The 23,948-nt window shown below is 34.6% G+C and overlaps 2 protein-coding genes across 2 annotated transcripts; one reads left to right on the top strand and one right to left on the bottom strand.

Moving 5' to 3' along the window:
* The first annotated feature begins 3,856 nt into the window (after positions 1 to 3,856).
* LOC132177164 (transcription factor TGA2.2-like) lies at positions 3,857 to 13,649 on the top strand. The gene is made up of 12 exons (XM_059589404.1): positions 3,857 to 4,028; positions 4,675 to 4,856; positions 5,944 to 6,047; positions 6,884 to 6,960; positions 7,069 to 7,266; positions 7,541 to 7,618; positions 7,701 to 7,760; positions 9,683 to 9,760; positions 10,012 to 10,063; positions 11,152 to 11,423; positions 12,489 to 12,737; positions 13,167 to 13,649. The coding sequence occupies exons 2-12, from the start codon at positions 4,759 to 4,761 to the stop codon at positions 13,311 to 13,313; spliced, it is 1,413 nt and encodes a 470-aa protein (XP_059445387.1). The 5' UTR covers positions 3,857 to 4,028; positions 4,675 to 4,758; the 3' UTR covers positions 13,314 to 13,649.
* Positions 13,650 to 15,585: 1,936 nt separating this feature from the next.
* LOC132186923 (G-type lectin S-receptor-like serine/threonine-protein kinase RKS1) lies at positions 15,586 to 19,460 on the bottom strand. The gene is made up of 7 exons (XM_059601045.1): positions 18,138 to 19,460; positions 17,786 to 17,932; positions 17,321 to 17,517; positions 16,714 to 16,924; positions 16,341 to 16,578; positions 16,066 to 16,216; positions 15,586 to 15,984 (listed from the first exon to the last, which is right to left on the bottom strand). The coding sequence occupies exons 1-7, from the start codon at positions 19,453 to 19,455 to the stop codon at positions 15,679 to 15,681; spliced, it is 2,568 nt and encodes an 855-aa protein (XP_059457028.1). The 5' UTR covers positions 19,456 to 19,460; the 3' UTR covers positions 15,586 to 15,678.
* Positions 19,461 to 23,948: the final 4,488 nt, after the last annotated feature.

Raw genomic sequence — 23,948 nt, 5'->3', positions numbered from 1 at the left:
GGTGGGTTCCATTTGGGTTTCGTGGGTTGAATATGGGCCTATTGGGTTATATCTTAAGAGATTTCTAGAATGGAATCTATGTTATAGGAAAAAAAAAAAAAAGTGTAAAAGATGTAATTAAATTAAGAAAAAAAAATTGATATTTGTTTGGTTGAATATTGGCCTATTGGGTTATATTGTAAAAGATTTCTAGAATGAACTCTATGTTATTGAAAAAATAGAGTAAAAGATATAATTAAATAATTAAAAAAAAAAAAGGAATTGATATTTCTTTGTGGATATAAATTTCCTCAAACTTATTTCAATAAGTGACAAGTGTCATTTAATATTTTTGGATTTCTAAAAAATTAATGTTTAGGTTCCTAAGTTAGTAGAATGACAATAAATGATGGTTAAAAATATTAAAAAAATATGTGAGATATGACATTTGTCACTTATTGAAGTAGGTTGAAGGAAATTTCCTTCAAACTGGTTTAGAAGAAATTTATGTCATTTGTTTGTAGACAACTTTTTTATTTTATTTTTATGATCTGGGTTGGCGAAATTTTTTTTAATTCAGTCTATTAAATGGACATGTATCTAAAATACATATATTTAAAAGTACATGTTAGACTTTATTAAAATGCACGTGTTAATTTAATAGTGTAGATTTTGTATCTCAATTAAGAAGAGATAATAAGAAGTTGGAGAGATAATAGGAAAGATGGTTGAAGATTAACTCAATATACATTGATAGATAAGTTAGCAACATTTGTCTTTAATAGTCGCACATAAATTAGGATTGGCAGTGCATGTGTTTGAATATTTGACCTTCTCCTAAGATTGTGTACGACACAAGAAACTTCCTAAAAGTGACTTCTTCAACCTGTTAAAATTGAAGTGTGAACAGTGGAATGTTACCCCTTTTGAGGGGTGTTGTTTTACTCATAAAACTTCGCCATTTTGTGAAGTTTTCAAAACTAGTCTACTGTTCACACTGATAAAATAATATGAACGTATAATCTTGTTTGTAGAAATCTCCTATTAGGGTGGATATCAAATGGAGGACAAAAACAATTTGATAATGAGAGAATGAATTTTGACGTACGTTCTTTTCATTATCAAACTCTATTTATAGAGTTAGAATATGACTCTTCATCAAGAGTCACACCTTGTTACTTTATCATAATCACCATGGAAGATTGTGATTGGCTATGGGAATGACCACACTAGTTATAGTGTGATCACCCCTTAAACCATCATCACACGTCACTAATATTGGTTTTTCTTTTTTGGTAGTATAAGCAAGCCAATTTTTAACAAAGTCTCAAGTCGGCCCATCGTTAACAAAAACTTATAGGCCGGCTAAACCCAACCAGAATAAGAAATATGCACGCACATGGCATTAAATAGAAGCCGCATTTACTATATCTCAGCTCCTGCAACTTAGATTATGGACATTCTATTATTCTCGGAAAATGAAGAATGTGTGTCCAATGGAGTATGGGCCACATAATCAAATTATATTAGCTCATTGACATCTCCCTAAACCAACAATGTAAGGAAACATACTCCATAAAAGAGAAATGAATTGGGTCATTAAGGGGCATGTCAAATTTTAGCCTAAAACTATTCTTCTTCAACTTTCTTTGAGTTCCTTCTCTAAGACAACTTCTGTGCATCAGCTATATTTTGAGCTTGAACAGTACGTATTGGTTTTGAAATACTTGAACAAAACGTATATGAATTTCCAATATTGACCTCTATCGTCTATCATGGACCTTACTTGTACAAGTGATTTTTCATAGGATCCCCATAGTTTTTAAGATAAAATCCTCAATATTAAGAAATAAGACAAAAATTCATATAATTTCTTCTGATGCCATTTTGGCATTTTCCCAACTCTCAAACTCGGTTGATTATAAACAAATATGAATTACGTGCAAAATATAATTAAAAAAATTTCCAAAGAGTTGTATTGTATATTGAATTTACCCTAAAAATATTTACTTATAGACCAAGCAATCTCTTTTATTTGGTTGATGTCTTTTTCACCATATGATTCTTCTGGAAGGGAAATCGAGCTTAAAAAAATAGTGAATGGTCAATTCATTATAACTAATTTTAATTTTAATTTAAAACACTTTGTTGGTTTGAAAACTGGCTATTAGTTTGATAATCTTTTATTAAATAATAAAACAGCTTTGTAGCTTCTAGTTTGAACTTGAATCAGGTCAAATTTGATTCAAGACCAATTAACTAAATTATTATTTCAAAGTGTTTACATTTTCAGCGTTTAGGTTGTTCTGTTTTATTAGGTTGTCTTCTTTACATAGGATTCTTATTAAGCTGTGCAAATAATATATATAAATTTAGACAGTTTTAGAGATGAAAGCTATGTAGATTCCATAACTTATTCTCTTTTAACGTGCCTAAATTTTTATTTATTTAAATTATTAGGGAGAGTGATACCTTGTGGAGTTTTTTTTAGTGAGTAATATAGCATGTTGAGGCACCACTGACCACACAACTTAAAAGCTTAAGCTCATGGGTTTGAGCCCAACAATTCTGTATTAACTCCTTATACTTCTTACATATTTTCAATGTGAGACTCTTATCATTTTACACTCACACATATATATACACCCAACAATTTACCCTTTATAGTTAGGAACCCAAAAAAAAAAAAAAAACTCCTTTATGTGTGAGTCTATTATCACATTGCTACACTTCTTCTTAAACAAAGCTTTTTATCAATCTTCTCCAAAATCACTTGTGGGCTATGTGGATTTTTGCCTGCACCATGCACCATTGCCCCTACTCCATGGACTCTCGTTGTGCTTGTGCCATGATCATTTTTGCTCATTCTCCAAGGACTCTCGTTTATACTCGCAACTTGTACCTTTGTTCCAACTCCATGTAGCTTTGTCCTTCACTCTAAGGACGCTAATTCATGTTCACACCTTGCACATTTTTTGTCCGTACTCCAGGGAACTTTTGTCTGTGCCTGCGCCACTTCACCATACCGCACATCACTATTGACTCTAATACCACTTGTTAAGGAAATTGATACGTTGGAGAGTCTTTTAGTGAGTTATAATATAACACCCACACATATATACTCAACACAAATAACCTATAACTCTCTCTTAAACTGCTTAGGTTATTCGAACAACTTTCTCATTCAGCTAGTTATTTTGCCTAAGCAAATATGCTAAAATCAGATTAAAATAAACTATATTCAGCTTATCAAAATGTTGAAACATTTAATGAACTATTATAGTACTCACAAAATGTGAAAAAAACATTAAAAATTTATGACATTCTCGTCTCAAAGAAAAAATAAAGAATAAATATTTAAATGAAATAATAAAAGCAAAAGTATATAGCTAAATATAAAAGTTGTGAAAAAGTGGAAACAGAAAAGAAAATAATTTTTTAAAAAGTAAAATCAAAAGTAAATTTATTGAGAATAATGTCATAATAAGAAGATCCTTATATCTAAAGATGCATGCTCGCGCTCACATGGTACTCAATGAATAATTTCAATTTTTATATCATGGGATTGTAGCCGTAGGTGCAAAAATTGAATACGGGCAAGGTCCCTCCATGAGATCGAATCAAATGAAGCAGATTGATTATCTCATACTGACGTGGCAAAACGGTAGGGGGGCAACGTCACAACCTGGTTCTGAAACTAACCGCAGACGAGCAAAACACCCCGACTGATACCAAGCCTTATTGCCTCAAGCCTAGATTGGTCGTATTCTTACTGTGTCAGGGATCTCTGACACAGTAACAGCGAAGAAAACTTTGTGAAATATTTTTTTGTTTAAAAAAAAAAAAAAAAACAGAAAAAAAAATTCATGTCAAAGCACTAAACATTAGAAAAAGCAAATAAAAAACGATTAGTCCTCGGCAAGTGGAAGATTTCCGCAGAAGAGGACGTCTAGAGATTGGAATTATCCAATCCCTCCCTCTTGTTCACTTTCTCACTTAGTCCAATGATACACAGACTACCACCATCATCATCATCATCAAAATCCCAGGTGGGTTTGGTTCAAACTTTGCCGTTATTCGAGTAAATCATGATTTCCATGCTAAATTTACTGTGCAACTTAGAGTAGGTGATTTTGATCTTCTTAAGCTTGGAATTAAGGGGGTCTTTTTAGTTGATTTGGGCGTCTGGGTATTGTTGGGTTGTGGCCAGATTAGTCTGTGACTTGTCAGAATAGGAGAGTTTGACTTGAAAGAGCTTCTTTAGTTGGATATTCTCGTGAATTTTCGTAACTTGGGCCTCCGAGTATTGTTGGGTTGGTGCCAAAGTTTGTGCTTTTCTCACCTCAGCATGTGCATTTGACTTCCAACTGCTACTGTAATTAGGGATTTTCTGTTTCGTTTTTTTATTTTATTTTTTAATTTTTTTTTTTGGGTGAAGTTTGATTTCTGGGTATTGTTGGTTTGGGTTTAAACGTGGGTGTTTTTGAGGCTCCAAATGGTGATTTAATTCTCAAGGGCTTCTGTTTCGGGATTCTGTATGTTGCCGGTTTGGTACTTGTGGGTGACTACTGACCTATGCAAGTGTTTTTAATCTTCCAAGTGTTTCTGTAATTACTGGTTTTCTGTGTTCTTGTGTTGGGTTTAGCTATTTGGATTGTGTTTGGTGGGTTTTAAATTTGTTCTTTGTGTTTTCAGTTTTTGTAGATTGCTTCAGGGGAAGGGTTTTGGGGTTTATTCTTTGTCTGAGGGGGACTAAAGAGTTGACGAAGATGCTGATTTATGGAGAGTAGAATAGTTCGGGCTGGTGCAGAAGATGAGACGGGAGCAGCCAGCGTGATGCCGAGCTTCGATTCTCAATTACCTAGTTCCAATGCACTGTATATTTCCTCTCTCTCCACTCTATGATCTATAATCTGAATTTTTTATGGAGTAATCTTTTTCCCTGTTTTCGTCCTTAAAAATTCTCACTGCACTGGAGCTCTCTGTTTCCTAGTATGTTTTATGAGTATCTTCTATTTCTCATTTCCATGCATTCTTAACAACTTAACATAGTTCTGTTAAAGACAAACTCGATTATTTATTATTTTATTTTTGTGTGTGAGAATTTGGGAGCTTTATTTACACTTCTGTAAAATGAAAAATAAGCAGAATCATTTATATGGAAATTTTCATGTTTGGTTATTGGTCAATGACACGAGTTACATGTTTGCTGTAAATATATGTTTTAACGGGGTTAGGATATGAAAAATGATTGAACCAGAATTCTATCTAATTTGCTATTGCTGACACTATTCTTGAGGTGAAAAGAAACTGAAGGTGCAAATATAATGCTTCATAACATAGATGAAGTACTTTTCTTTCAGTGGGGGTTTTATAAATTCTATAAATTCCTTCTTGTTTTTCCATGGTGTTTCTCTCCTGTATGCTACTTGCGTACTTGGCTTCTTAACCCCTTGGTGTTTTCTTTTAACATATTTATATTTACCAAAATATGTATTTACTTTCTACTAGCTTGTTGAATTCAGGTAGGTTAATAATATTAGGAGTTTTGGTTAGTGGTGGCAAACAACCTTTGATTCTGACAGAGCACAATTAGTTAAACACCTGAAAATGTTTCAGAGTTGTTAGAGAAACTTTAAGAAAGGAATTAGAAACACATTCATCACAAATAGCAATGTCAAAAATTTAATATTTATAAAAGTCACGAGCAATATGTTTCCCATTATTCTCATTCTTCTCAAGTTAATTAATTCAAAGCATTTCCAATACTGCTTCTCACATTTTGCACAAGTTTCCTAAGTTCTTAACTTAAATATGCTAATGTTGTAATTCACATTTTGCACGAATTTTCTAATGTTGTAATTCTGGAGTGCTTTTGATGAGTATAGCATCCCAATATGACGTTAGTTTAGCATTCTTGAGTGTAACAAGTCAGTTGGCTATAAATTGGAATATGGTTTTCAGTTGCACGGAGGGAAATACAATCCATTCTTTTCGCATTTCTGATTTCGGGACATTTGAGCAATCAGTTGGATTTCGCTTAGAGAATGCTGTTGACCTGAGTGGAAGTAAGTATTCAGTAGTTGAGCCCAAGTTGATTTAATTAAGAGAAAGCACGTTTAGTTGGTTTTATTATTTTATCTGTAGGATAAGAAGAACTGTTCTGCATCTGGCGATCTTAGTGGCTCTTTGCTTCTTGACTTTTCACATAATTTTTTTTTTTTTTTAATTAATCTATTGTATATATTCTGAGCAATCCATTAACATATATTGGAAGAAAGTATACCAAAGTAACATCGTAGTATGTAATTTTGAAAAACATGTAATAAAAACTCACGTGGATCTCTTTTAGAATGATATATAGTGCAAAGAAAATCAAGAATAAAAACAATATCCATGAAGATTGTGTCTATTTAAGTAATCCGCGACAACAAAGTATATTTAGAACAACTTTTTTTATACAGGAGAAAATAAGGAAAATCTCTCTATACTGGTGATTGTTTCTTTTTCTTGAATGGAACTTCCAATGAAAGAATAGAGAGAGACATATGTTGTCTCAATGAGACAAAAAACTCATTTGACACATAGAAATTAAGTAAGAAAAGTTCAACTGAACTGCAGGAATACTTGATTCATTGCAAATTATGTACCTTTAAAATAACAAAAAAAAATAAAAAAAAGATAACTGAAGATATTGTATCTAAAAGACGACCTTACTAGCTTTTATATGTAGCATGGAATGATGGACCTAAGTCCTTTCAATTAGTATGTTAATGTTAATTAAGAAGAAGAAACTTGAGGATAATACTAGTAGTACCTGACATTATTCCAGTAAAAAATAATGTCCCTCTCTCTCTCTCTCTCTCACTTTTCTGAGGAGGAAGTTTTTATGACGTGCGCGCAGATACTGTGTTTAGTTCTACTAAAGTAAGTACTCAAGCAGTTGCTTCCGATCCCCTCCATATTGGCACTTCCGATAAGGTGAGTTCTTTATAGTAGTAAACTTCTTTATTTGGAGGTTTAGGTGACTTCTAATAGCCTTACATCTTTTAATTGCTTCTATTTGTGTTTTTATTGTGGCCAAAACAGTCACCAACTTCACGTGATATAAATCCATCTTCTTTCCGAGTGGATCGTCAGAGATTACCATTGGAAAAGGGTCAACCATCCAATCTGGTTTCTATATCAAGTGGTAATATAGAGAACTGGGAAGAGTCCAACATGGCTGATGCCAGTCCTAGGACTGATATCTCAACAGATGTGGATACAGATGAAAAGAATCAGAGGGTGATGTTTCTCTCACCTCCTCTTCCAATATGTTATTTTCTTCCTTTTAGTTATGATAAATGTTATCTTGTACATTCTGCATATCTAGAGTTCTAATTAGATAGTACTGAATATAAAAAGTGATGTTGCACAAGTCTATGGTTTGCAGTTTAGATTCTTAGTCGTTCTCTTGTTTCATGTGCAGAAGCATTCTTCTTTTGTACTCAATTGGAATATCAGCTGATATTAATCAATCTAGATATAATTCTGACATTTAGGCTCTGACTTTGTGCAGTTTGATAGTGGTCAATCTCTCGCTATTATTGGGGCTTCTGATTCCAGCGACAGATCAAAGGATAAATCAGATCAGAAGGTTATGTGTATTTTCAATTGTTTACATGGATTATATATGTGCTGATTTGAGAAGGGATTCATGATCTTTTGCTTGATTGCAGACTCTCCGCAGGCTTGCTCAAAATCGGGAGGCTGCAAGAAAAAGCCGATTGAGAAAAAAAGTATGGACTTAATATCTTGAGTGTTTTGTTCTGTAGTTCTTTCTACAGTTAGCCATCCTTTTTTTTCACTTATATTTTCGTTTTAGTAGTGAATACAACTGAAAAAACACAGGTACTACTTTTTTGGCAGTCAATTGCCAGCAAGTAATTTCATTAGTTCTAAGTTTTATTGAGACCAGGATCATTTACATTTTTGTGAATTTTCTTTTTCATAAGAGATACTACTGTTTCTAATATTTTTAGTTGGAGTTCTGTTTATTTCTGGAATTCAGGCTACTTTCTTTACATTGGCACTAGAACAGTTTTATGCTATAAATAAGTTGAGGTAGCCTAATTTAGCCTAACAATATTCAAGAGCTTGTTGTCTTCTAGGCAAGGTTTGTTTGTTTATAGATTCGATTTTTTGTTTATATGCTACTTATCAAAAAAATTTTTTTGTTTATATGCTGGTTTGGATGATAGTATATAGGTTGATTGATTTAAGGAATTTTAGTGATAGTTTTATTATTTTTTTTTTTTATGTGTGGTTTCGGGTTTCAAAATCATCTATGGAAATCATTATGACTGGTACGATGTGAGAATTATAATGTAGTCTTACTTATCAAAAAAAAGAAAAAAGAATTATAATGTAGTCTTTTATAGAATATAGGATTTCAAATGGAATTGGGCTCAAAATAGCAACTCATGTAAGGCAAATAAAAGTAAATGTCAATTAGTTTCCTAGCTGCATTTGGAAGTTAAAAAAGAGTACCATGAATTGGTGAAATTCTGCGGTAGGACATAAGTGTTAAATTTTTGCATTTCTTTCTCTCTATCTCACACACGTGCACGCATGCATGCGCATGTGCGCACACACATGCACACACTTATATTATGCGATCCCAAAATCTTTTTGTAGCAAAACTTACTGCAATTTGGGGAATCCTACTTTTCTCAAGTTCATGATGATAAATCTCCTCTTCATTTAGAAACTTCATCATGGTGCTAGAAAAGTTAGCACCCAAGCCTACTCAGAATGAAGAAAGTGAAAGATGGCATTCCTCATAACGTGTTTTAGAGCAAATGTACTAATTATGGTTGTCTGATTCTCTTTTTGCAATATACAATTGTGATGCAGAATGGTTTAGAATGTTTGAGGTTATGGAAGGTAGTGGAAGTCTGTTGGGCAATGACAAAATAGAGAGGAGATGTAAAAAAGAACTTGGCCATTTAGTCTTCATAGGCCATATGACAAAAACATTCTCAGTAATGGAATAGTTTCATTTGAGCACCATGGAACATATAGGTTACACGTAATTTGATGCTAAGGGTGACTGCTCTAGTTGGGGTAAAGGCAAGAGGGTTCTGTTTGTGTTTTGATGAAGCCTAGGGCTATTGTGTGGGTGTTAGTTTGTGGGTGCTTTGTTGTTGCTTGGTTGGGTCTTCTTTTTGTTTTTTCTGTGCTGGTGTTCCTTTTGTATACTTTTTGTGTTCTTAGAGGCGCTTTACGCTTTTTATATAATTTGACATTACTTATATATAAAAAAAAATGTAATTTACTTTGGTGGCAAAAACCTTTCTTAAAGGAAGAACAGCTAATATAGAAACCATTGGTTGACCTATGACAGTTGAAAGGCAAGCTGCAAAAATAGAAATTATATGTAATCAATCTTTGTAAGTACCTCTCTAGGCTTTTAGTAAGTACAGTTGTTACATGTGAGTCCGTAGTAATGTTGTTGTGCCACATCCTTGCAAGCTTTTGATGATTTGGGACCTCTATTGCCCAAAAAGAAAAACAAAGCATGTTCTGTATTGTATTGTTTGGCCGTGGAGCGCTATTGTACAGAGCATGTTCTGTATTGTTTGGCCGTGGAGCGCTATTGTTGCATGCATCCCTTGTTTCTATGAGTTCCCTTTATTGATTTGCATCCATCCTGGTGTAGGCATATGTCCAACAGCTCGAGAGTAGTCGTTTGAAGCTGACCCAACTAGAGCAGGAGCTGCAGCGGGCAAGACAGCAGGTTGGTTTTGTTTATGTTTTTCATCATTATATTGCCTAGTTGTTTATTCCTTTTTGGTAATTAATCTCCTTGTTCAGTGTGCATAGCTTGTATATTGGTTCATTTCTTTTCAAAAAAATTTGGACCCTGGCCTCTGGCTTAGCCGGTAAAGGGGTAGGTTTTGGATTGTGGTAGGTCTTAGGTTTGTCTTACCAACCAGAAAGGAAAAAGGAAAAGAAAAGAAACTTATGCTTTGTTTTTCTCTCCTGTAGGGAATCTTCATATCAAGCTCAGGAGACCAAGCCCATTCAATGAGTGGAAATGGTATTCCTTTCTTCAACTTGATTATTCCATCTCCTTCAGCATCATTCAATTTTAAAATTTGTTGTTGGAACTAAGTTGGACAGGTTCCTGATGGTTGCAGGATGAGTTTTGCATTGTGTTGTGTTGTTCTGACAAGTTATTTGGATAACAAATTCAGGGTCTTAGCTATCTTGTGTAATAATACTAAAATTTGGAATGACAGTAAGTCAATGACTTTTCTTTCATACTCTGGACAAATATTTTTAATTAATGTTTTTTGTGAATGCATGAATGCCCCAGTGCTAATGCTTTAATAGAACAATTATGAGCTGTATGAGAGTAATTTGGTGCAGACTTTCATTGAAGTTTGCAACTTCAATTTTCTTAATCAAGAAAAGTTTATACTTAAATTCTCCACTATACTCTGTTTTTTTTAGTGTCAACTTACTACATTTGCAGTTTCTCTCTCTCTTTCCCTCTAACATGTGTTCAAGCTCTCATCCATACACACACATATGCAAGATTGGTTTTATTTTTTATTTTATTTGTTAGCTTCTAGTGTGTCACGTTTTGATGTGCATGTGCAATGGAGAGGTAGAGTTGCTTAGGCAATTGTTGGAGTTTCAATAGTGGCAGTGATGGTCAATGTAGTCTTGGTGATGATGCTGGTTGTGTTACTGCAACTGAATAGAGTGTAAGGGTGCATCATGATGACGTTGGAAATTCTTGGGGTCATAAGCATAGAGAGGTTGGGTGGAAGGATAGGGAAGAATGGGGTGGAATGGAAAAGGGGTTGCGACAGGGGGGAGTGGCCCACCTCAACTTTTTTGAGTTTTTGCATAGTTTCATTTAGCTCCCCTCCATTGAGTTCATTGATCTGTATTAGCCAATAAAAAGTTCATTTTTGGCAGATCGTTCACTTTTTATTATTAAACAATGCCACATTTTACATTGTCCAAATAGGCATTGTAAATGCAAATACATTCCATGTGCATGTGGGCAGGTAGAGACTATGATGTAGTTTATTTGTCTTTCAATTTGATCCTCTTTCTATTAGTTAACTTTCATTACATGAGGTAGATTATCTCTTTAGCTGCGTCCTTTTGCAGGAGCCATGGCATTTGATGTAGAATACGCAAGGTGGATGGAAGAGCAAAATCGACAAATTAATGAACTCAGATCAGCAGTCAATTCCCATGCAAGTGATGCAGAGCTACGTATCATTGTTGATAATATCTTGGCACATTATGATGAGATTTTTAGGTTGAAGGGTATTGCAGCCAAGGCTGATGTTTTCCATTTGTTGTCTGGCATGTGGAAAACACCTGCTGAGAGGTGTTTCTTGTGGCTTGGTGGTTTCCGTTCGTCTGAGCTCCTGAAGGTGAGATCATTTCGATGTTTTGATGGTCTCCATGGATTAGGGTTGGTTCTAGAAGATTTACTGGAATTTGGAGAAGTTATAAAACGCCTGTAATAGTAATCTTACCCTGAAAAAGGAATGGTAAAAGCCTTGTTATATAGTTATTTATAGTCCTCTCAATTTATTGTAATTTAAGTGCAAGTTTTTTGTAGTACAACCAAGTAGTTCTGTATTTCTTCCGGTTCAGCGTAGGATTTAGACAGATTACTGCTTTGTTTTAAACTTTTCCGGGAGATTTGTTCATTTTAACTTATATTTTACTGAATCCTAACTCGGTTTTGTAGGTGATATTTTGTGTTTTCTCTTGGGGCCCCTTAATATGGAGAGAAATTAGTCCGAATAACTCGAATTATTTCTTGTTTGTTGTCTTATTTTTCATATTTTAATCCAACTAACCTCATTTTTTCTTCTCCTTTTTTTTTTTTTTTTTTTTACCCCTATTTTTTGATATTCTGGACTGAATCCAAAGTAACTGACTAGTCCATAAATAGGGATTCTCTTGTGAGTTAATGTGGACTTCTAAAGTCTGCATAGTTACCTGTTCATTTGTATTTGCATATATCTTGCCCTTGGACTCTGCTACTTAGTTTGCATTATAATTTCTATAAGCACCAATATTTTTTAACTGAAATTTGGAGAGGTCAAGTTATAATTTCAATGAACAGTTTGCATTACTGGTTCTGTGCATAATTGCCTCTTCTTTCATTTGCCTTCATCAATTCTCCGACTAAGTTGTACCATTCTATACTCTCTTACATTCTTGTTGGTTGGTTTTGACATAAATTGATAATTATATGGATATTTCATCAGCAAAGTCCAGAAGTTGATAATTATATTTGCGCTTGTATGTAGATAATTGTATTTTTGTTTGTCTGTTCATGATTGTATTTCTCAATAGCTTCCATGTTGCGATTGTATTAATTGGTTCCTATATCTGAAGTCATGGATGTTTTGTGCTTGGTCTCCCCCACCATTGCTTAGTTTTCCAGCCCTTAATTTAAGTGAAATGACTGGTTTTGGTTGCAGCTTCTTGTAAATCAATTGGAGCCTCTTACAGAGCAGCAACTGATGGGGATTACCAACTTGCAGCAGTCCTCCCAACAGGCAGAAGATGCATTATCTCAAGGGATGGAAGCATTGCAACAATCCCTGGCTGAGACATTGTCTAGTGGAAATCTTGGTTCCTCAGGTTCATCTGGGAATGTAGCAAACTACATGGGTCAAATGGCCATGGCCATGGGTAAGCTAGGGACCCTTGAGGGGTTCATTCGCCAGGTATTTTCTAGTCCTTTCTGTTTTCCTCCCCCCTTCTTACCTACTGCATTAACTCGCACAATTCTGTTGTGATCTAATTTTGCAAGTTCCTTTTTGTACTACAGTTTCGACTGTCATGGACTAGAAACCATAATCTTGTTATAAATTCTTCACCAAAAAAATTGCTAATGCGGAAATGTTAGAAGTTAGAACAGTTAAGACGTTTTTGAAGTATGTAAATTCGTAATTTATGGTTATTCATGGGAAAATATGTGTTGAGTTCTCTAATATATTTATAAAAATGGGATTCATTGTCATTATTAGGAGGTTAGCACTAAAAAGAGAATAGACATCCTAGGAGTTGTTCTCCACTTCTGTTTCTTTCATTTTATTTCTTGGTATAACCTTTTCAAGTAATTTTTTTTTTTGGGGGTGGGTTATTATGATCAGGCTGACAATCTCCGGCAACAGACGCTGCAACAAATGCACCGGATATTGACAACCCGCCAGTCTGCTCGTGCTCTCCTTGCGATAAATGACTATTTCTCTAGGCTACGTGCTCTTAGTTCCCTCTGGCTTGCCCGCCCAAGAGAGTGAAAACTTTCTTCTCCAAAGCTGATTGGTAAAAGTTCCATCCTGGAAAAAAAAAAAAAAAAAAAAGAAAAAGAAAAAAGAAGAAAAAGAAGAAGAAGAAAAAAAAAATCTCACTGTGAAATTGACCCTCCAAATCCAGTACTGGTGGTACTTGGTGATCATTACAATTTTCTTTTCTAAAATTTTCTTGTGCTGTAGTTGCAGAATTCAGGTGTATCATGTATCAGTATGGCATTGTTCATCATATTAAGTCACTGTATGATCTAGAAATGTTATTGCTGATGAGCTACATGTATCTTGTTTGCTATCAATAATAATGTTATTATTTATGCCAGTAAGTGGAATTTTTGGAAACTGAGTATGAAATGTGGAGCCATGACCAGTGTGACTGTTTTATTATGGAGCTTTACCATCAAACTCCATTTAGCGTGCTTGTTAATGCTTTTCGGAGGGTGTTTTCTTTTGAAAAGGTATTTTGATATGATATAAAGGTAAAAATAATTTTGAGTGTTTTGTATTTTGAGTTATTTATTAATGTTTTTGTTTTGAAAAAAAAAAAAAAATAGAAAGAAAGAAAGAAAAAGTGATACCAGCAACTACTTGACTGGATAAATGTGCACTCTTGACCAAAGGTTGAATGCAAACCCTCTCGCTAGTGTCTTTCTATAGAAGTAGGAAATTTGAAAAATTTTGGATACTCAGATATTTCTGAACACTATTTTTATTCAGTGGAAGTCCAACAACAGGTCTCGGCAGTTGTGTTTACACTGGTAGTTCAGTAGTTCTAGCCATGTGGTATTCCTTCCTCGATCTTTGGGCTAACAAGAAGTAGTGTCGTCTTTCAAGGCCGCTGAACCAAAATGAGAAATGTTACACACTCTCAAGTGCATATTTTTTGATGTGATAGTTAAAAGTATATAGTTTTCTTTTAAACTGGGTTGGAAGACATTCTTTCAACCTAATTTATAAAAATGACATGTGTCATTTTTTTTAATAACATGTGAGATGCACATGAGTTTTTAATAAAATTTATTTCAACTTTGTCCCTACTATTAAAAAAACATGTGTTTTTTACATTTTCAAAAAACACATGTCATTTTTATAGAATAGGTTGAAAGAAATTCCTCCACCAGTTTGAAAGAAAACTTTGTCTCAGTTAAAACAAGGGGTGACTCGCTAGAGAGATCAATAGAGACATTTCGATGCTTAAATCAATAAAATTTTCTCTTCACAAATCAACCATTAATGTTAACCCGCCATGTAGGTAGATCGGCCAAAACCAGAGCCATGCGCTGATAGCCCAATTCGATGCTCAAATCGTGGGGCCATTAACTTATGGTTTTCTTAAGGGCCATCGGCTAGTGTGGACTTTAGAGGTCACTCAATCTTCCCCACGGATCAAGGCTTGTGGGCTGAAGGTTAAAGGGGCCCGATGGCCCGTGGGCCTAGAAGGCAGTTGGTCGCCTTTTAGAAAGTCAATGGTATTACCCATCACTAGTTGCTAATGCTAAAAGTATGAGTTTTTCTTTGGACTTAATGGTGATTTAATGTTGCAGTTAAATTTGGACTAATTTACATTAACCAAAAAAAATAAATAAATAAAAATCCCATTCGGTGAAATGTGTTGTGATGAAAACAAAAACTTGCAAATAACATACTTTTCTATAAATCCTAATTTTTTTTTTTTTTTTTTTTAAAGAATTATGGGGAATAAGTGAAAAAATCTCTCAAAAATGTTTCTTATTGATAAAACTGATAAATAACACCGATAGGGAGGTCACACTATTCTTATTGGGAGGCCATGCCGTGTATAAAGCTGTGGGCAATCTGGTCTACATTTAGGGGTAAAACCCGAATATCAATAATTAGGTGGGCAAAACTAACGCAAAAACTTTTTAAGGGGTAAAAATAAAAATTTAGAGGATTTATTTTTAAAATTTGAAGAGATTTTTAAAATTATGGGTTCAATAGCTCCCGGTCTACATCACCACCCAATTTCCATATCCTTTAATTTTCTTCCTGAAAAAATATCCGCCATATCTTTTCATGACGATGCATTTGTATCCCCCTTTTGTACAAGGGATAAAACTATTTAAGTACATGGGATCGATGGTATTAATGAGTGTGAATCATTTTTATTGTTTCTACATTTACTGAATATAAAACTCATGGTGTCTGAAAATAAATTCTAAGCTTTTATGGAAACTGAATTGTTGACTCGTTATCGACGGCCAATGTCCGTCATTAAACCAACAAAAGAAATAAGGTTGACCTTAAGGATAAAACTCAGAAGCATCATGTTACTTAACATTCATAGTTTTACAGACCAACTTTTACAAATGTAGAGATCAAATAGTTGTACACAAGTTTAACGACCTTCAGGCATGGTGATGGTCAGCTCATTTAAGGAAGCAGGTGGTCCTTTAGAGCCTGAGGAATCCAGACCAGAATTTATGGCTTTGTTGATAAATGCTGGCTTGTTAGGAGATGGAGCAGTTGCTTCATTTCCAAGCATGAAGACAATTTCAAGCATGGTTGGCCGATCTGTGGCTTGTTCTTGCACACATAAGAGCCCAACTTGAATGCATCTTAGAACTTCATGAGTAGGATATTCCTGACCCAATGATGGATCGATTACATCCATGGCTTTTCCATCCATCCATAGGTCCCATACCTGCAATAAATTTAAGAGTTTTTATCTTTAGAGTAATTGCCACTTGGGGTGAAGTTCAATCAAATGTAGGCTTTTGCTTACATATCCAATCAAATTTAGGGAGGGACTTCCGATGTGATAATAATTGTTTCTCTTGCCACTGATTATCTCTAGTATCAAGACGCCATAGCTGAAGACATCTGATTTTATAGAATATAACCCTTCCATTGCATACTCTGGAGACATGTATCCACTGCAATTGCACCAAAAAAAAAAAAATAAAAAAAAAAAATTATGGTTGTTTAACTTTTGCTTTTAGTAGTATTGTAGGTCCATGTGTGTGTGTGTGAGAGAGAGAGAGAGAGAGAGAGACATACTATGTGCCAACAACTTTTCTTGTATTTGCTTCATCTTGTTCATCACCAAACATTCTAGCCAACCCAAAATCTGAAATTTTTGGATTCATTGCCGCATCCAGTAGAACGTTACTTGCTTTTAGGTCTCTGTGGATGATTTTTAGCCTTGAATCTTGGTGAAGATATAAGACTCCTCGAGCAATTCCAGAAATAATGTCAAATCGCTTTCTCCAATCTAACAATTTCTTTCTTATTTCATCTGACCCAAAACATGAAATTAAGCGTACATCAATAATACATAGTGAAAATAGTACTTACATGCAAAAAAAATATAAAATTTTACTCTCACATTTTATATAGTTGAAAATGAGTGGTGATTGAAGAGAATGCATACCGAAGATGAAAAAGTCAAGGCTTTTGTTTGGCATGTATTCATAGATTAACATCTTCTCTTCTTTGTGAATGCAACAACCAAAAAGCTTGACAAGATTCCTATGTTGGAGTTTTGCTATGAGCTTAACTTCATTCTTAAATTCTTCAGTGCCCTGCTTTGAACTTCTTGAGAGTGATTTCACCGCTATTTCTTGTCCATTGGCTAGTTGACCCTGCAATTATAATGGGGATAAATTCACAAATCATTAGATTTTTGAATTTATATAGGTCTTACACAAATTCAATGGTAGATTCATCCATTCACTATATGAAGATGGTCGAAAAAATAAATTTTATTATTTCTTAGTCAAATATGAGCATGAATTTTTTAAAACTTCATAGCTCTTGCCAAGTCAGTGTGTAAGCCTCGATTCCTTCGTAGTTCTATGTGTATCCATAAAATATCTCGTATATCTTCCAAATCTAATTATTAATTTTTTTTTTTAAAAAAAGGTATGAAAAAGATAAAAGAAGGGCCGAGATAGGCTCTCTAACATTTTTCAACATGTAGTGAAATAGGAATAGTAATATTGGTAAATATTTAGAATTAATGTGTGCAAGAAACTAACCTTATAGACCGGGCCAAAACCACCTTGTCCAAGCCTTTTAGATGGGGAGAAATTGTATGTGGCAGCAATTATGGTGCTCAGATCAAAAAATTGGACATCTGGTATCCTTCTAGTTTCATCAAGCTTCGCAGAATCCCGAAGAAAGGATTTTGAGCCATTTGTACCATCATCAAACAATGCGACTTGTCTTCTGCTCCCTGTCCAATCATGCAAGCACCTGGTTACAAATCCTCGTTGTAACAAATTTTAAGCAATTATATATATATATATATATATATATGATAGTAAAACAAGGTAGATTTTTAAAATTATCATTAAATTTGTGATATTTATGTAATGATTTTAAAAGTTATCTATAAATGTGGCCGCCACAGCCTATAAGAGAAGGATAAGGAAGATATTCATTTTCATAAATAAAAATTAAAAATAAAATAAAAAGTAAAATCAGTATAAAAATCTGCTAACCTTTTCTCTTCCTCTTTATCAACCAGCTTGCAAAGAGGAGAAAAAGAAATGAAGTAAAAAGTATGGCCACCACCACAATTGCCAGCCTCCTCTTATTTGCAAAGAACCCCTCTGATTTCTTTACTGTAGAGGCGGAAATTACTTTCCCTGTCATGCAACAATAGACGCACATTACATACAAATAATCATGCATTACTTTATTTTTTGGTTTTTTTTAAAAAAAATTTTTTGGTTTTTTTTTTAAAATTTTTTTTTTTAATTTTTATTTTTAAATCTACAATTACTAATCTAAGAATTAATTTTATATGTTATTACTATATAATAAAAAGGTAGGAAAATTATTGCTTAGTACCTAACTCCAGCGCATCAACACGCACGTACAAGTCTTGGCCCCCTTCCTTAAACACACGTGTATCTACCAAATCACCATGCCACGTAATGCACCCGCCTTCCTCTTTCACATCCACGCTGGCATAAGCCAAGCAAGTACAATTCTGCAAGCACAATTCTTCACACGCTTCAAAACTTACACTCTTGTTTACTCTTGCCACTGAAGTATCCGGAACCTTCACGCCGACCACCTTCTTGAAACCTTCGTCGCTTCGGCAAAGGAATGCCTCTCCGCTCTTCCTTGAGCACCCCCCTGACGCATTTCTCAGGAACCCCGGCAGACACAAACACTTGGAATCATTAGCTGCATTGAAATCACAGTTGCCAAACGCACCGCACTCGCGGTATGTGTCACACCCATGGGCATCCGCATAAGGTACTGAGCCTAGAATAGTCCATTTATTCTCTCCCTGCACAAAGACATACCGCTGGATCGACCCGGACTCGTTTAAGACTGACGTTGCTAGGACTACTTGATAGCGCGCATTGAAACTCCAGGTCGTGGTAGTCTCGTTCTGGTTGTCTACCAAACTAAATTTGAAGAGTTGATTACCTGCTAAGGTGGGTACGCCGCTCCATCCAACGCCAGTCCAGTGACCGGAGCGCCACCGCGGAATGTCGCCGTTGTACAAGAACAACTGAGGGGAGCCATTGGTGTGGATCTTGTACGACCAATTCCCGGTTCCCGGGTCATCTTTGGACTTCCAAGATGTTAGGAACCGGTTCAGGCCCGTCTTTCGGTCAATCCCAATTTTCATATTTGGAAGCTGGATGTGTGTTGGATAGTCAAAGCTCTGCCATAGTAGTAGTACCTCCCCTGTTCCATTCTCACTCTTCAAGACAAGATTTCCAGAATCCTCGAGCTGAGCGAGAGTATTGTTGTTGCGGCTTGGTTTGGAAACATGATTTGTGGACCAGATGGGTGTGGTGCTCCGACTGTTGTCGTGGAGTACGAGGTTTCCATGAACATCAATTGAGAGAACTCCAGTCTTGTCTTGAATAGGATTGTCTCTGTTTGCAACCCACACCACCGTATTTCCTGGAGCGCTGTAATACCAAATCCCAACATAACGGTGGGTAGACTCACCGGGAGTAAAGAAACCAAACGCAAAGGTTTTTCCGGTAGAGACTAGAACCTCATGAAGTTTTGGCTCGTGATCACCACCATCTCTAATGTTTTGGCCGCTAGTTATGGCATCCAGTGATGATGTGCCAAACCAGAGGAGGAAATGAAGCAACGTTTGCAGAAAGAGAAACCGCTTTGCAAAATACATGATCATGTGGAGTGATGGATGCAAGTGTATGATATTCTGATTCATATATATCTATATTTGTACTACGTTTCATCGTGAACCCCTTGACGAAGTCTCTTATGAGGCCCATCGGTTGAGTAGAATAGTTATTAAATGCATCTAACTATAATTTCGGTTAAGTAGAACATTTATTAAATGCATCTACCTATAATTTCTGTTGAGTAGAACATTTATTAAATGCATCTACCTATAATTTCTGTTGAGTAGAACATTTATTAAATGCATCTACCTATATAGTAGAAATATATATATTTACAAGACAAAGTGGTCGGTTTCATTTATTATAGTAGAAAAAACCCATGCATGGATCCCAATCCAAATGGCAAATAATGCCACAGCCTTTACATGTGTCCTAACACTTCATCGGTATGTTCTTAAATCGTTCTTGCTTTTGTTTCCAAGGATGATTACAACTTGGAACATATTGGTCTACTTGTCGCGTGTTCCTTGCACAACTAGAACCAAAATTTTGTTCACCTCCAAAACTTCATGAGTAGTACTAACGTAAAGTTTTTCTTTAAATTGGGTTAAAAAAAAATTCTTACAATTCAATTCATTAAATTGATATTTATTCTTAAAACATGTAATTCTCATATAATTTTTTTAATAAAAATATTAACTAAAAATGTGACATTTGTTCTTTAGATATGCATTTTAAAAGATTTTGTCCTTAATTCACTAAAGATAATTAGTCAAAACATCGACCATATCTAACCCCTGTAATTTTCTTTTGTCCACATTGGCCAATGGATTGGTTGGTTTCAAGGTGTCAATGGACGTGCAAAATGGGAAGAAGAAGAGAATGAACAGAATCAAACACTTGAACATTTTCTCAGCATCCATGTTTGCACTTTCTTTTCTTTTAGAAGTTGGCCTCCTTCCGTTGATTGGAACAGAAAAGTTAATTAACATATCGACAGAGTTTGGAGGAAATTTTTGTCATTGTATCGTGTAGACTTTCAGTTATGTCGTTGTACATGTGGTCCAGCCCACTTGAGAATAAAACATGCACCAACATATATGTAGAAGATAAAAATCACACAACCAATTAATCAAACATTATGCGAGCAACACACAATAATTTGCCAAGATATATTACAGCTGTGGCTATAGATTTAGGAGTCGTTGGCCTTATGTCAAGTAGTGACTTTTATTTCCCAAGTCATGGACCACCGTGCACGGTATGCTTCAGAATCTTAGAACATGTTTATAATTGTATTAGGAAGTAGAGCTTTTAAAGTCAAAAAAAAGTTTTTCAACAAAAGTTTCAATTTTAAGTTTTTTTTTTTTTCCTTCAATAATACGTTTTGACCATTTTTAGATCAAGTAAGAAATATTCTTTTAGAGTAAGAAATACTTGTTCTTAAAAAAAGATGTGATTTAGAAAAAAAAAAAAAAAGAAAAAGAAAAAGAAAAAAGATATGATTTAGATATGCATTTTAAAAAACTTTGTCCTTAATTGACTAAAGATAAGACTAAAGATAAGTCAAGACATGAACCATATTTATTATAGAATGACTCAATTTTGTTGTTAACTGTCAGTGTATATCGTCAACTAAGAGAACTGAATATATGCATTTGCTTATATTTATTTTCATGGGACCTAGCGAATTCCCTCACATTACTGGTAGTGTGATGTAATGGTAGTGCTAATAAAGTCTCGACGTTTTAACAAGTCCAATCCAAAGATTAATTGACACTATTATGTTAGCAAAATAGAATAGCGATGAGATAAAAGTGTGGTTTCTAACAATATTTCAATTACCAACTTTGCCCTTTGCATTCTATAACATGATCGATCTTCATGGAGAAGAAAACAGGGGTCTTAGAATCAAGGACAAAAATATTTTTTATTTTAAATGAAATTAATAGTATCCATTCTTAGCTAACATTTAAAGTTTGTGTATCTAACAATATATGTGAAGTCAATGTTGACATGTCTTTTAAATTTTTTAAATAATATGACATATATACATTGTTCAATGCACAAACTATAAATCCTAATAATTAAATAGATACTATCAGTTTCAAATGAAATGCAGAGGATTCTAGTGAATTGATTAAATGATGGAAAAATATTACACACTCTCACTCCCACTCCCACTCCCACACTCCCAAATGTGATACTAAAATTACTATTAGATTTTGAATTAATTATTATAAAATTTTAGATTTAATGATAATTTTTAACAGCACATTAGAAAGGATGCATCTAAAAATATAGAAGTGAAAGTGCTCTAACATTTATCAGAAAGATGAGATAGGGCATTGGCAGACAATTATGGAATGGGGTTGATGGTATGGGGTGTGATGGCTGTGCTTGTTTTCTAACACTTCCCTCTTCATGTATGGATGGACCAAGGAAAGCCATCATCATCAGCCATGGGCCCTAACCCCCAAATTAAATTTGTTGAAAAAAAAGCTTGCAATTCAACCTGGCCCTCCCTGCCGGCTTCCTGGGTTCCCCTTCCTATTGGGTCTTTCCAAGTTAATTTTGATGTTGCAGTGCATTCTCGCTTCAGTGTGGCCTCGTCTGTTCTTAGTAACCATGAATGGTAGATTGTGCCAGCCATGCTCTAATTAGGTCACCGCCTTTGAATGCCTCCTGTGGTGAAGCTTCTGTTTCCCTCTTTGCAATTTGACTGGCTTTGTTCCATAGCTGCTCTTCCGTCTTGCTTGAAGGTGATTTCATTCTCACCATTTTAGTTCTTAACAAAGGTCACCTCTTCTCGGACTGGCCGTGTGCTCCAATCATTGTTGATTGCCGACAGTAGTTCTTTTCTTTTCCTTTTTAAACCGCTTCTAAAGTCTCTGGATTTGACAATTTTTGGCACCCTAGGCTGCTAAATGAGCCATTTTTCACTCAGTGTTTGGACGCATTCCCAACAATTCTCCCTTCCTTTCTTCTTTTAGGATTAAGAGCGGCAAAAAGCCACCTTTATAACTTGCCTTTTGTTTGTTCTTTCCGCTTTTCTCTCATTTGAATAAAAATTTTTTTAAAAAAAAGGCCTCCCAAAATTAGATTTTTAGTTTGGTCTCCCCTCTCGTTTTGGCTTTAACTTCCCTTCAATAAGTAACCTGTGACTTAAAAGATTGAATTTAATTAATGAGAGGGTATTAAGTGAAGTTAGAGCACAAATTTAAGATTTCTATTCTAATTACAAGCTAAATTATCAGTAATTCAAAAAGTAACCTAAGACTTGAAAGATTGAAGTTAAATGGCAAGGTATAAAGTGAAGTTAGAGTTCAAATTAATTTAATATTTCTATCCTGATCATACGTTAAAATACCAATTATTATTATTTTTTCTTTTTTTTAAAAAAAAACTTAATAAAACTTGATAAATTTAATCAATATTTTTTTGACATATTTTGAATGTCATTTTATAACCCCGAAATTTGCTGATTTTTTTTTTTTTTTTTTGACCAAATTAAGAGGGGTGGGGTGAGGGAAAATTACTGGTAATATTAAGCCGAATCACATGAATATTTGGAAATTCGTTTGTCAAAATGAAGTTGCAGCCATTTGAATGTCCAAGTTTTGAATCAAGTTGATATATGTTTAGTAAAGAGAATTGTAGAAGGCTTGGGAACCGCCCCTGCAGCCTGCAGGCTACCACCCATATATTGATAGTGTTTGATTTGAGAGTTCTGATATAAAGATTGCTTCTTGTGCTCAGGCGTATCTTGCATTTTATGTTATTAATGATCTACGAATGGCCCAATCAGCTAAAGCTCTGGTACATGGACAAACCTTGTCAAATCCTAATTTCTTTCTATCTTATGTCATTTGGAAAAAAAGAGTGCGAGGCTGATTCTTTTGTCAAAATGATGGGAGCAGGTTCCAGCCATAATCTACATTTGCAGCTTTATCGTATCTGTGATTTTACAGGTAATCTTACAAAACTCAGTTCTTTGGTTGAAACTATTTATGTGATTTGTATGTATTCTTTGCTTTATTGATATATAACTTACACTTTGCAGGAGATTGGATGGACTGGCCAACGCCTGAAGGCCTACTATTCTGCTGGAGGCATTCTTTGGATATTTTGTGGTGCATCGATCCTTCTCTTACCTAGAAGCATGAATGCTTTCATGTACATTATATCAATATTTATTGGTATAGCAAATGCATTGATGACGGTATGACCTAATTCTCTGAGCTATTAATCTTCCCCAGTTCAAATGATTTATAAGTCCACTTCAATGACATTTTAAGAAAACTTAAAATGTCCTTACTTATCAATAAAAGTTAAAAAGAAAAAAAGAAAAGATATACTTAAAACATAGGCATATTGCCCTTATGTTGGTGGAGCTGGTTGGATCCTCACATGTGGTTCTTCTTTGTATTTTATAGAAAGGACTGGTAGTCCATGGAATTTTTTTACCTCTTAGAGCCTATTAGATCAAGTATTTTTGGTTTTGACATAATTTCTCTTGTTCAAGATTCCTTCCATGCTT

This window comes from Corylus avellana, chromosome ca1 (assembly GCF_901000735.1).
Source record: "Corylus avellana chromosome ca1, CavTom2PMs-1.0".
NCBI classification, from domain to species: domain Eukaryota; kingdom Viridiplantae; phylum Streptophyta; class Magnoliopsida; order Fagales; family Betulaceae; genus Corylus; species Corylus avellana.
Note: the sequence above shows the minus strand (reverse complement) of the source record. Positions and strands in the feature narration are given on the sequence as shown.